The 13,966-nt window shown below is 35.0% G+C and overlaps 1 protein-coding gene across 11 annotated transcripts; it reads right to left on the reverse strand.

Moving 5' to 3' along the window:
- Positions 1–2,768: 2,768 nt before the first annotated feature.
- LOC111377258 (RNA-binding protein 39-like) lies at positions 2,769–13,957 on the reverse strand. Of its 11 annotated transcripts, XM_023000327.1 has the most exons (16): positions 13,764–13,946; positions 12,924–13,021; positions 12,670–12,787; positions 12,067–12,209; positions 11,922–12,000; positions 11,765–11,821; positions 11,114–11,169; positions 9,582–9,810; positions 8,725–8,811; positions 8,541–8,615; positions 8,290–8,373; positions 7,097–7,161; positions 6,814–7,012; positions 6,638–6,726; positions 6,221–6,335; positions 2,769–3,082 (listed from the first exon to the last, which is right to left on the reverse strand). In XM_023000327.1, the coding sequence occupies exons 6-16, from the start codon at positions 11,819–11,821 to the stop codon at positions 3,026–3,028; spliced, it is 1,113 nt and encodes a 370-aa protein (XP_022856095.1). In that variant the 5' UTR covers positions 11,922–12,000; positions 12,067–12,209; positions 12,670–12,787; positions 12,924–13,021; positions 13,764–13,946; the 3' UTR covers positions 2,769–3,025. The 11 variants fall into 11 exon arrangements, with proteins under 11 accessions (XP_022856095.1, XP_022856093.1, XP_022856096.1 ...); XM_023000325.1 differs by having other exon boundaries at positions 12,067–12,787; XM_023000328.1 differs by lacking the exon at positions 12,670–12,787 and having other exon boundaries at positions 13,764–13,894.
- Positions 13,958–13,966: the final 9 nt, after the last annotated feature.

A 13,966-nucleotide genomic window follows, 5' to 3' on the forward strand; every position in this document is an offset into this window, starting at 1 on the left:
AACAGGAGCTAAGGTGAAGCACTCACTGAAGTCCAATCACTCATCCACCTGAATAAATAAGATAGGAAAAAACCTAATTTACCCTCTAAACGTATAGATCGAATCATCGAAGTTGTGTAAATAGTAACGTTATTATCTTTTTTTATGAGCTGCATATATACTACTGAGTATGAATTTGCCGAAATTTTACTACGAATGAAGAGGAAACTCGTGTGAATACTGATGGTATAAAATGGGCCAAATCTATTCGACCCGTATTTTACTTCCTATAGGACATTATACAGGTAAATACGAGACTTTAGTTTAGACTAAAAAGTACGAAACCTTTATCACGATATATTTGTTCTCTGACTATTTCTCTTGGCTTACAATTGGGACTCGGTACATGTTTGATAGGTATTTTGATATTTTGACCGTTAGAGATGAAGTGAATCTCACCTGTTTGAGAAAAATTCAAAAATGACGCGGTATCGGAGTATCAACAACCTCTACTTGGCTACCAAGCCAATGAAACGTTTTGGGTTGCAAATTTATAAAGAATAATGGTAGCGGTGAATCCTACAAAAGACGTTATTTTAAATCAATAGGATAATAATGTTACGATTGTGCTGTGTACATGGACATAATGATTTACGTACTGGTTTATATACACGTGATGTGGTGAAATATGATTGGATCATAATTCTTTCAACCAAAAAAAAAAAGACCTTCTCCACTCCCTTTTTGACACCACATTTATATGTAAACCATTATGTAATTCTATTATGTACAAATAACATTATTTTTAATGTTAATTTTCTTGCTTTTCGAATGAGAATTTTAGTGAGTGCATTTTGTTTGTTTCATGAGTAGGACGAAATGCCAAAAGAAAGCAAATCGAAGAAGGAAGGACGGCGTAAGAGTATCAATAACCTCTACTTGGCTACCAAACCAATGAAACGTTTTAGGTTGCAAATTTATAAAGAACGATGTTAGTAAGAGAAATAATAGTGGATTCTATGAAAGACGCGATTATAGATCAATAAGGTAATGTTAATTTTCTTGCTTTTCAAATGAAAATTTTAGCATGTTCGTTTTGTTTGTTTCATGAGTAGGACGAATAAGTGTATAAATGGGGATTAGGATGAAATGCCAAAATAATGCAAGCCGAAAAAGAAACGACGATCTCGGAATATCAATAACCTATACTTGGCTACCAAGCCAATGAAATCATTTAGGTTGCAATAAAGAATAATGTTAGTAAGAGAAATAATAGTGAATCCTACAAAGACGTAATTTTCAATCAACAAGAGATTAATGTTAATTTTATTGCTTTTCAAATGGGAATTTTAGTCGACTCATTTTGTTTGTTTCATGAGTAAGATGAAATGCCAAAAGAATCAAAACCTAGCTGATTCTTTCCCAAACACATTAATCCCTTCTTTTGTATAACTATAAAAATTAGATGTTAGATAAAAATTGATATGTACAGTTAAAAAGTTGAGTCATATAAAATATGTAATTAAAATTATTAAGCCACATTATTTTTGAAGAATGTATGTTGAAATAGCAAATTGATGAAGAATGTGTAGTTAAAAAATAAGAAAAAAAAATTATTTTGCATGTAATATTATTTTAATAAAGAATATGTTGTTGAACAAAATAAAAAAAAAAAGATAGAAAAAAAATGCATTTTAAGAAAAATGGTGATCAATCTCCCCCCTTAAATTTTTATCAAAATTTTAAGCTACACCAAACAAGAGCTAAGGTGAAGCACTCACTGAAGTCCAATCAGTCATCCACCTGAATAAATAAGATACGAAAAAACCTAATTTACCCTCTAAACATATAGATCGAATCATCGAAGTTGTGTAAATAGTAACGTTATTATCTTTTTTTATGAGTTGCATAGATACTTCTGAGTATGAATTTGCCAAAATTTTACTACGAATGAAGAGGAAACTCGTATGAATACTGATGGGATAAAATGGGTCAAATCTATTCGCCCCGTATTTTACTTCCTGTAGGCCATTATACAGGTAAATACGAGACTTTAGTTTAGACTAAAAAGTACGAAACCTTTATCACGATATATTTGTTCTGACTATTTCTCTTGGCTTACAATTGGGACTCGGTACATGTTTGATAGGTATTTTGATATTTTGACCATTAGAGATGAAGTGAATCTCACCTGTTTGAGAAAAATTCAAAAATGACAATCATAATAGTGAAATAACAACTAAAAAATTGATTTTAATTAACTTTTTAGCTGTACCAAACAAGCTCTCAAGATGAGAACCAGATATATCCACAAATTGAAGTTGACACTGTTATAATGGAATACAAGGTGTTGATCAAACCTCAACAGGTCAGATTTGAGCCAAAACCGAACCAAACCGACTTAGTCGGTTTAAGCATTTTCTGAAATGAATCAAACCAGCTAGGTAACTGAAACCGACCCAAGAGAACCGATTCGGGTTGGGTCGGGTGGCCGGTTAAATAAATTCACAAATCCAAGCAGATGCTAAGGAGGAGGTACCCATCTGGACACCAATACATGGATCTCCACCATGCAGAGTGCCGCCAGCGGAAGGCTTTACAAGGACAACAAAGTACGACTCAGATGGGAACCTACGAGTTTTATATGTCCTTATGTAGATCTAGGTGTGAAAGCCCCCTCTTACCTCAAGAAATACAACTGAACGAAACAAAGAAATCGGCATAATAGAAAAGTTGGCGATATTTATCTTCTTTACATTAATAAGGAACGAGAAAGTATTACAAAGATATAATTCCATTTTCGCGAGAATATCATAAGTCTGATAACATAAGCATGACTTAATTAGGTAAAAATAATCCACTTAAAACTCTGTAATCCAAATATTTCACGAAATTACATAAGCCAGATGGTCCAGAAAACACTTACAAAACACCTGAAATATAAATTCAATGTTACTTGTACATGGATTCTATCACTGCGTCAAAGATTAAATTAAACATAAAAATCCATACCACATAGTAGCACCATCTGATGTTTCATGACTGATCAGCAGTAGATTGTTCTAGTAGCAGCTTTAAATTTAGCATCGTATTCATATGGTTGCTGCAGAAATAAAGACAATTTCTCATCCATAAATGACAAAAAAAAATATAAATAAATATATCTATGGTAATAAAACAACTGCAAAATGAGCAAATATTGCTGTTAATTGATAATACAACAAAGAAATGGACAGTTAGAAGTGTAGCCTTTTTAACCTGAGATATTTTGTCCGCTACACTAGACTGGATGACCGATTTTCAAACAATGAAACGTCTAAATTAACTTAAATACAGCCACAATGAAATCAAATGCACATCTCTGCATCAAGTTGAGCCGTTCCAAACAAGCCATGAAGTGATCTTCACAAATGCAACTTGCAGTAAAGAACTGATTTTTTTATTTATTCATCTTTTTTTTGGTGCCACATGCAAAGTCAATTTCTGAAAAACTAGCTTCCACTCTTTTCTTCTTTTCTCCATGAAAATCAGTTTTCACAGTGAGGTTTTTATCACAAAAGCCACTCTCCAAAACAAAAGTCGATCACCTAACACAAGCTTCATTTGCATTCACATGACTACTGAATTATTACAAATTTAGTCCGAAGTAAGCTTCGAGCTAAGGTGAAGCACTCACTGAAGTCCAATCACTCATCCACCTGAATAAATAAGATAGGAAAAAACCTAATTTACCCTCTAAACATATAGATCGAATCATCGAAGTTGTGTAAATAGTAACGTTATTATCTTTTTTTATGAGCTGCATATATACTACTGAGTATGAATTTGCCGAAATTTTACTACGAATGAAGAGGAAACTCGTGTGAATACTGATGGTATAAAATGGGCCAAATCTATTCGACCCGTATTTTACTTCCTATAGGACATTATACAGGTAAATACGAGACTTTAGTTTAGACTAAAAAGTACGAAACCTTTATCACGATATATTTGTTCTGACTATTTCTCTTGGCTTACAATTGGGACTCGGTACATGTTTGATAGGTATTTTGATATTTTGACCGTTAGAGATGAAGTGAATCTCACCTGTTTGAGAAAAATTCAAAAATGACAATCATAATAGTGAAATAACAACTAAAAAATTGATTTTAATTAACTTTTTAGCTGTACCAAACAAGCTCTCAAGATGAGAACCAGATATATCCACAAATTGAAGTTGACACTGTTATAATGGAATACAAGGTGTTGATCAAACCTCAACAGGTCAGATTTGAGCCAAAACCGAACCAAACCGACTTAGTCGGTTTAAGCATTTTCTGAAATGAATCAAACCAGCTAGGTAACTGAAACCGACCCAAGAGAACCGATTCGGGTTGGGTCGGGTGGCCGGTTAAATAAATTCACAAATCCAAGCAGATGCTAAGGAGGAGGTACCCATCTGGACACCAATACATGGATCTCCACCATGCAGAGTGCCGCCAGCGGAAGGCTTTACAAGGACAACAAAGTACGACTCAGATGGGAACCTACGAGTTTTATATGTCCTTATGTAGATCTAGGTGTGAAAGCCCCCTCTTACCTCAAGAAATACAACTGAACGAAACAAAGAAATCGGCATAATAGAAAAGTTGGCGATATTTATCTTCTTTACATTAATAAGGAACGAGAAAGTATTACAAAGATATAATTCCATTTTCGCGAGAATATCATAAGTCTGATAACATAAGCATGACTTAATTAGGTAAAAATAATCCACTTAAAACTCTGTAATCCAAATATTTCACGAAATTACATAAGCCAGATGGTCCAGAAAACACTTACAAAACACCTGAAATATAAATTCAATGTTACTTGTACATGGATTCTATCACTGCGTCAAAGATTAAATTAAACATAAAAATCCATACCACATAGTAGCACCATCTGATGTTTCATGACTGATCAGCAGTAGATTGTTCAAGTAGTAGCTTTAAATTTAGCATCGTATTCATATGGTTGCTGCAGAAATAAAGACAATTTCTCATTCATAAATGACAAAAAAAAATATAAATAAATATATCTATGGTAATAAAACAACTGCAAAATGAGCAAATATTGCTGTTAATTGATAATACAACAAAGAAATGGACAGTTAGAAGTGTAGCCTTTTTAACCTGAGATATTTTGTCCGCTACACTAGACTGGATGACCGATTTTCAAACAATGAAACGTCTAAATTAACTTAAATACAGCCACAATGAAATCAAATGCACATCTCTGCATCAAGTTGAGCCGTTCCAAACAAGCCATGAAGTGATCTTCACAAATGCAACTTGCAGTAAAGAACTGATTTTTTTATTTATTCATCTTTTTTTTGGTGCCACATGCAAAGTCAATTTCTGAAAAACTAGCTTCCACTCTTTTCTTCTTTTCTCCATGAAAATCAGTTTTCACAGTGAGGTTTTTATCACAAAAGCCACTCTCCAAAACAAAAGTCGATCACCTAACACAAGCTTCATTTGCATTCACATGACTACTGAATTATTACAAATTTAGTCCGAAGTAAGCTTCACTACAAACAAAAACTAATAAATAACTTTACAAAACAATACTCGTACTACGTAGAAACTTAACTCCAAAGCTTATAAATAAACCACATTTCCCCCAGTTGCCTTGCCATAATTTCTAGTAGGATCAAGGCAATGTCTGGGAAGAGAAAACAAAATGCAGAAAATAAATTTAAAATGGGGAAAAAAAAAAATAGAGGAAACAATAAGGTAGGTACGAGCTAATTTCAAAGAATTTTTAATTCATCATATAATTATAGGACATGGAAGAGTTTTTAAAGTGTGTAACCATAGGGACCTCATGGTGGTTACCCCTTGCAAAGATTCTTGAAAGATCAAACTAGTATAGGTATTTTGGCACTACTGCGAAATAAAAGGAAATTAATTTCAAGTTCCCACAAGTCAGTTGCAACTAAGAGGAGACATTATTCTAGCTCTAGACTCTTCCCTGGGGTGGGGTCGGGTGAGAGTGGGGGTGGGGGTGGGTATGGCTGATAGCGTTAAAACTATAGAACTGTGCCACATTGCCAGAATCATTTGCCCACTCCCTTGACAGAATGCCACACATGGCATTCTGTAATTGGACTATGTAAAAAAAGTCAATTTTTGTACCCCAATCATCTACTGTCAACACTGCATTTGTCAAGTGTGGGCAAAAAATTCTGTTAAAATGGCTTATTCCTAAAGTATATTACCAAGAATATGGCTGAGATCAATCTACGAGCAAACCATCTTTTATGCATTGCTTGTTGAGCACGTGATGCTGCTTCGACACTTTCAAACCTCAAGTATACATAACCAGCACTATTCCTGCAACAGAAAATTACTATTAGAAATCTTCCAGGAGTTCACCAAGTGTAATTCAGAGAGTAAATTTATATTCAGCTTTTCTTTTTTTACCTGTCATAGCCAATAAGCACAACTGACCTTATTACAAATATAAGCATAAACTTGACAAGATACAAATTATAGGATCGGATTTTTGTTCCTCTCTTTCAAGGGGAGAACTCATGGTTGTATTCAAAACTATCATGCTATCAAGGTATCAATATACCATTATCTTCATATAATATACAAATAAAAATAGATAAAAACATTATATACGAACTTACTTGTCCACAAATATATGTTTCACCCGCCCATACTTAGAACATTCGTCGTGCACATCATCTCTAATGTCCAAATCAAACTCTGGATCCTCCTGCCAAATCATATTCAAGCATAAATGGGAAAATGTAAACAAAACTTTCCTCAATTAGTACGCATCAACAACAGAAATAAAACAAACCTCGGCGGTTGGATCAAACATATTCTTCAATAGTAAACACTCGCTGGGGTTCCCAATAGGTTCGGGGGCCATAGAAACAACTGGGGTTGGAAGAACTGGAGTAGGAAGCACCGTCGCTGGATTCAGGGGCAAGCTTATTGCTGCTTGTGATGTAGCGGACCCATTGCGCCCAGGCACTCCTCCAAGGGGCCCCACAACACTGAAAGAAAAATGGAAAATCAAGCCTGAGTTGACAGTCAAGAATAAAGGAAGAAATGAATACAATTTAATCCCATGTACAAACCTCGAAGCAATACCACTGCGATCCAGCTTCTGCATAAGCAAAGCTCTTGACTGAGCATTCAAAGCCTGTGGAAATCATAAAACAATGAACTAATGAGAACTTAAGAAGAAACAGAAAACACAGCACTGATTATGAATACTCAACCATTTGATTTGGGGTTTCTATATCTGAGATTTCAGGATTGTGATTGAAAGCTGTAACAACAAAAAAGCAGTCATCATACTTCCCCAAGCTTCAGCTTTGACGAGGTCATCTTAAATGATTTTTGCAGACCAATTATTTCCAAATCATTTATGCAAAAAATGAATTCTCCGTGCAAGTCCAAAGTTTGGACACTAATCCTTGTGCATGAAATACAATAGTGGAGCCTCATTTACACCCCTAGCACCACAAGAAAATAAAAATAGCAAGCCTCAAATTTTAAAATGCATTGTTTTCCATGCTATTCATCATATGCATTAAAGTTCCCCAATAATAAAGAGCTGTAAATGATATCAACAGAAAGTCAATATCGAATCAGGAGACAAGCACACAAACATAAGCACACGTTCGAACACTCTGCCAATCCACTTAAGAAACAACAACCAGTAGCACTTGAACATATGTGACCTATTCCACCAGATGGGGTAAAAGATATTTCCAACAGCTTTCCACGGACAGAATACGCCTGTCTAGGATGGCAATAGGTTCTCTTAATTGCATGGTCTACTTGTTATATTGAAAATATCATCATCTTTCAAGAACAGTCATTTAGTTATATATGATTTTGCAAAAGCACATTAATGCCAAGATCAATGTTATCTAAAAACGCCCTATCCCAAGGTTACCACATTTTCACATCAAGCGACTGCACTCTAGTTCTCCTCCTTGGAAACATAAGAGCAGTCCATACCCTCAGTGAATAGCCTTAGACTGCTGCAGTAACTTACACTCTAAGCTGACTTCTGAGATATACAACATGAAAATATGGAACAAGGAGGCAATGCAGCTGCTCATCAAGCAACTTCCAGTACAAAATTAATATTTATTAACAAATTGAGCAAAGAAGTATGACTCAAAACATAACTGTACTGTCAGCTTGCAGTATTGTAAAATCACTTCATAACCAATTAGAAACAATAAATGAATTACATCTTCACTACAACATGATCAATTTAATGACACCTAAATTCAGTTTTGAAGATTTAACTTACCAAACCACCCCCATCGTCATCATCAAAATCTGCAGTTTTTGCACCTGCATCTTGAACTCCAACATGATCCGTAACAGAGGAAACCTGAGTTGAATTCAAAACATAAAGAGGTGAGTCAGGAAACAAACTGTAACGTGAAATTGCCTTGGAGAGATGAGAAGAAAAGAGGATGTTACATTATGAGAACATGTTAAGAATATGTAGATATTCACAATATCAACATGGAAAGTTTAGTGATATGAGCCTAATACCTTGATTGTCCGACCAGCAATTTCTAGTTTCCCATTCAAGCTTTGTGCTGCCTTTGCATGTTCAAGTTGTGCAAACTGCAATGTTGTATCAATAAAATCCATGTTAGAACACAAGGTGAAAACATCAAAATCCTAGTTATTGCAAAACACTTTTCAACACAATCAACTTCCACAAAATACTGACCTGAACAAACCCGAAACCTTTGCAATGTCCTGTCTCTGGATCCGTGGGTAGTTGCACAAGCTCAACAGGCCCAAATGCTTCAAAAATCTAGGGAGGGAAAAAAAACATTAAGAGACACATAACTAAAACAGAAAAATATGAACACGACTGTAATAATGGAAACTCGTAATTTGTAGGTAACCGCAAACAAGAAAATGATAGGTTCCCAGATAGATGATTTTCACAAACAGCACACTGACGCTGAAATAACTAAAAGACTAGTCATGTGTAACACCAGTTGCTAAATGAAGGTGACCAAATAAGAAAAATCAGAGCAAGTACAAAGACATATGGTCAGCCTGTTATTAATTCACAAATAAGCCCCTGTTTGGACCCCATTTTTTCAAATTAAAATGAGGGGAATAGTATTTTTTTTGGAGAATGAGTGGTTGAAAAACATGGAAAAATTTTCGTTTACGGATAATATTATTTTATGGAAGATTGTGTAATTGAAAATAGGAGAGAAAGAAATGAAATTTAATTTAATGGGAGCCAAACGGGAGCTAACAAATAACAAACATTGCCTGTCCGTATATCCTAAGATAAACCGTTTCTAACAACTATCGGTTCTCAGATATGGGTCCCCTGGATCAAGTGTATGTTAATTCTTTATCGTGACCAATGAAATACTAAATTTATATTAGTACTTATCATTTGGGAATGATTCTTATTTAGACACCAAGGATGTAGAAGTTACATTAAGGTTGACAAATGTGTCCATTTCCAAACCTTCACATTGGCGGTCTTGTTAAATTTGGAGTAATTAACAGCAGAAATGGAAGGCATGCTAAATGAAATGACAATATCAAACCATTTACCTGTTTAAGCTGAAATTCTGTCATGTTGAAGTGTAAATTGCCAACATACAACTTCCTATCAGTTGCACCATATGGTCCCACAACACCTGAACCACCGGTAGAAGTATTCGATTGGACAAGATTTTTTTCAGCCTCCGAAGGTTTAACCATTACTGGTTGTCCAAGAAGTAGGTGACCAGAAAGGGCTATAGCCATTGGCACAGACAAGGCATCATAAAATTCGATATACCTAATATCAAAATATGCGCTTGCACATTAATTACATTAAACATAAGACAAGGAGACATAATGTGAGCTATATGGCAATATGATAGCACATAAGTCTGTATAAAACTGGTCTGGATGAAAAGGCAATAAAATCCTGGTCAAAAAGCACAAACTGGTCAATGCAATCACCAATTACCTTTCCTTAATAATCTGTGTAAGCTCTTTAAATCATGTTGGTTATATATCTCCACTGCTGCTATATAATTTAATGTGTTGCCTATATTTTATACTTATGCTTCATAGTAAAATAACGAAATTAGTTGATAACATAACCAATTTAGCAACTCCAAAAACTTGGTGCAGTCACCACCAAACCAGACACATTCAGAATGAAATCTAGTTCCAAAGCCATTGACATTAGCAAGTAGTTGTTGACTGTGGGAGTGCACATTCCAAAGGCTAAAAGCTAAAGCGGTATTGAGCTAGTATCACCTCAAAATGAACAAACAGACCCTCAAATCACAACTTTCCTACTTCAAACAGATCAAACCATCATTTAGAAAGGTAGGTATGGAAACAGTTAAAAATGGTAACAGGCCCAAAAATCTTAAAATTTCATATCTGATGACCTTGATGTCAAAGAATCAAAAGAATCAACAAGGTTGTATAGTTTCTTCTAATGAAGGCTTCCGTTGACCCAAAAAAAAAGAAAAAACTTTAATGTCATGGGCCAAATAAAGGGCCTGTTCGGTAGTGATAATGAGAATTGATTTTTTGACCGTTAGAGAGAAAAGTAGGTCCCACCTGTGAGTGAAGAAGTCAAAAATGACAGTTAGAATAGTGAAGTGAAGTAACAGTCAAAAAATCGATTTTTTGGGGTGAAAAATTGCTACCAAATGGGGGCAAAATAACATCAGACTCTCCACCTTCAATCTTTAGCCAAGACCTCACGTCATATCCACAATTTAAAGAAACCTGACAAAGATCCCAAGTAAAGATAATTTCCTCTCACCATCTACAAGTTACAATGTGCCGAAAGGAAGAAAACAAAAAACATTACTGAGTGAAGTGTTACACAAAGCTGTAGTCCATGCATTAATAAATAGAAATTACAATCACCACAGCAGTACACTAACAGGGGAATACAGCTCATAATCGAGAATGAGCAGCACTAAATGGTGAACAAAGTAACATCAAACTTATAAAAGATAATTCTTATGTCACAGCAGAATTGATACTTAATGCAGCAATGGGACATCAATACATTGACATTTAAAGTGTGGAATAGAAAATTGATACATCTGTATAAGCATAGGATTACATACCCAACCCCTTTTGATCTCCTTGAGTTCCGGTCCATAATCAGCCGAACATCCCTTACCTGGATACAGAAAATGGGAAAGTTAATAAAAATAAATAAAGTTAAGTTTCAGGAGCAAATGAATTCAGAACCATCCCATGCCTCCAACCACTATTCAACGTGTGCAGTCGATGCCACGGGGTAACAAGTGAACCCATTCAAGCAATTTATAGTCAATACATGTAGTGCTGATGCACGAGAAAGCATTTACACTAATTTTAACTGAAGCAGAGGTGCATTTACAACAATAGGAACGAGATGCATTTTGATAAGAACGCTATAATTAGAAAAGTGACAACTCACATTTTATCAATTAATTAATAATAATCAGTAAATTTTGTACAGAAGACTATCCATTTCATGACAATAGGAAGGAGACACATACATGTAGAATGTTAATACACGAGAGAGCATTTACACTAATTGCAACTGAAGCAGATGTGCATTTACAACAATATCAAGGAGATGCATTTTCATAAATAAATTTTGCATAGCAGAATATGCATTCTACAGTGATACAGTAATTATGTGCCTCTAAATGATTATGCACTTGCACGCAATAAACAAAAGATGGCATGTTAAACACTTAGCAAACAAATTTAAAATCCTCACATACCTTTCCTGCTTGTGAAAAGAACTCATAAACATCCCTCTCAGTGGCCTTAAGTGGCATCTGCATAAAAAGGAAAAAGAGGAAATAGATAGTCATTGAGCTGATTTAAAAACATTAGTTATTTTATTCCAGATGTAATACCAATGGTGGAAAAACAGACCTGATATGCGAAAATAGTTCTCTGATCCCTTTCTGGATCAGCTTCGGGCTCTACCGCTTCTTTCTTTTCCTTGAATCTTCTGCATTATTGACTCTAAGAAAATGAGTATATATCCAATAGTACGAACATATCAATATTAACGTACATGAAGCCTTTGTTCGCCTTCTGGAAGTGCACATAATCCCAAACCCTTGTTCATATTCGCCCCCAAGGTATGTATTTTCACCCTCACAAACTCAAAGTTGGCAGCCATCCTTTGCATGAATTCCACTTTTACAAGGCTAAAACCTAGACCAGAAAATTAGTTTTTACACAAAGTGACAAGGAAACCAACCTAGTAGATAATTTTTCCACGTCATAACTAGGTTATATCAGGAGGCATAAAGGAGACAATAATCTAATCATTTTGCCAAGCCCAGCTTGAGACACTCGTACACTGGCAAAAGGATAATTATAAGAACAGTGAAGAAGAAATGTTGATAATTAGATCATTGATACATTGAAAATAAATGTTTGTAAAACATGTCCAGAGTCTTGCTCAATTTTGCAGCCAGGAAACGATTTTGAGAAAATAATCTTATGTCCATCGCATCTAAAGAGAAAAAGGAAAAAAGAAGGGAAGTCTACAAGTTTTTTCCTTAAATTCACGAAGCATCATCTATTATCATGTGTTATGAGATTCAACACTATACATAGCATATATTCATAATTTGTTATATTTGGGCCAGTTCCAAATAGTGAAATTTACTATTTATAATCCCTGTTCAGAGCAAAGGGAGGCCACAAATATGGAGCTAAAGCATTTTCATCTGCGAAGTGAAGAAAAGGTTGAAAACTGATACAGCTTCACCACAGGCATTGCCGACCTAAAAATTCAACACACCAGTGGTCAACATCTCAGCTCATAGGTAAGAAAGTAACCTTAAATCTAGCTATGCAAAACATTAGCAGGATGGAAGATTACGCCAATTCTAAAAGCCCAAATAAAGAAACTTAACAGACCTTATCAAACTCAATATGTGGAAAAGCCATTTTCTTCAATGAAGAAGCCTTCAAGGGTTTCCGCATTGTTAGCCCATTAAGATGTGCAAATAATCCATCTACGATTTCAATACAAGTTAGAATATTGTATCCTCTATGCATAAACTCACACTTTTTTTCTGCAGTCAGACCATTTTATACATTTCCTTCATGTTTCAATCCCACAGCATGGGCTACGGGGAGAAAAATAATATTTAACAAAAATTTAAGAGATCATTTTAACTATTTTTGCCTTTGAAAACCATTTACAGCTACTGACAGAAAAAATATACAGCGAACATGTGCAAGCTAACAAACTAAATTCAATTACCAGGAGGACTAATAGTTGAGAATTGATACAAATATTCTTAATTGTTTATAATATTATGAAACCTATGCAAATTTCTTAAAGGCAACTATGTGGATGAAATAAAAAAATGTGTAGATTTGAGTTCAAGGCAAAACCTCTACAAGAATTCAAAATTGAAGTTTTCACCTCATTATAGACAAAATTCGAGGAAACGAAAAGGGAAGAACGACATAAATAACAAATTAAAGTCGTTACATCAGGAAGACACTATTTCACCAATTCATTGAACACAGACAAATACAGCACCTTGCGAAATGAAAATTGGTTCCACCAGATTAATAAAACCTTACCTACAATTAAAAGGAAAAACTCGCAATTCCCAAGTGAAAACATCCAAACCAACCAAATTTTTGAAAGCAAACCAAATCTTAATAATTACAAAACTACATAAAACAACACTAATATTGAGAAAGATGGCTAAACTCCGATAAAGAAAAGGTAATTGACATCACCTGCTCTCACGCAATTCAAGCTCTCGCTCCCTTTCCCGCATCAACTCCATCTCTTTTTCACGCTCCAGCCTTGATCGACTCCTACTCCTCCTCGATCTCTCCCTTTCCCTTTCCCTTTCTCTTTCCCTCTCGCGCTCCCTCTCCTTCTCCCTTTCTCGCCTTTCCCGCTCCTTCTCCCTTTCTCTATCTCTCTTTTCCCTATC

This window comes from Olea europaea, unplaced genomic scaffold (assembly GCF_002742605.1).
Source record: "Olea europaea var. sylvestris unplaced genomic scaffold, O_europaea_v1 scaffold1631, whole genome shotgun sequence".
In the NCBI taxonomy this organism is placed as follows: domain Eukaryota; kingdom Viridiplantae; phylum Streptophyta; class Magnoliopsida; order Lamiales; family Oleaceae; genus Olea; species Olea europaea.

What these genes read in the sequence shown, in the direction of transcription:
- LOC111377258 (XM_023000321.1), bottom strand. Translation starts at nt 13,813, where the DNA reads ATGGAGTTGATGCGGGAAAGGGAGCGAGAGCTTGAATTGCGTGAGAGC. An exon ending in CAGAATTTCAGCTTAAACAG is followed by an intron (nt 8,812 to 9,581) that starts GTAAATGGTTTG and finishes TTCCCTCCCTAG; the next exon opens with ATTTTTGAAGCATTTGGGCC. An exon ending in TTGCTGGTCGGACAATCAAG is followed by an intron (nt 8,374 to 8,540) that starts GTATTAGGCTCA and finishes AATTCAACTCAG; the next exon opens with GTTTCCTCTGTTACGGATCA.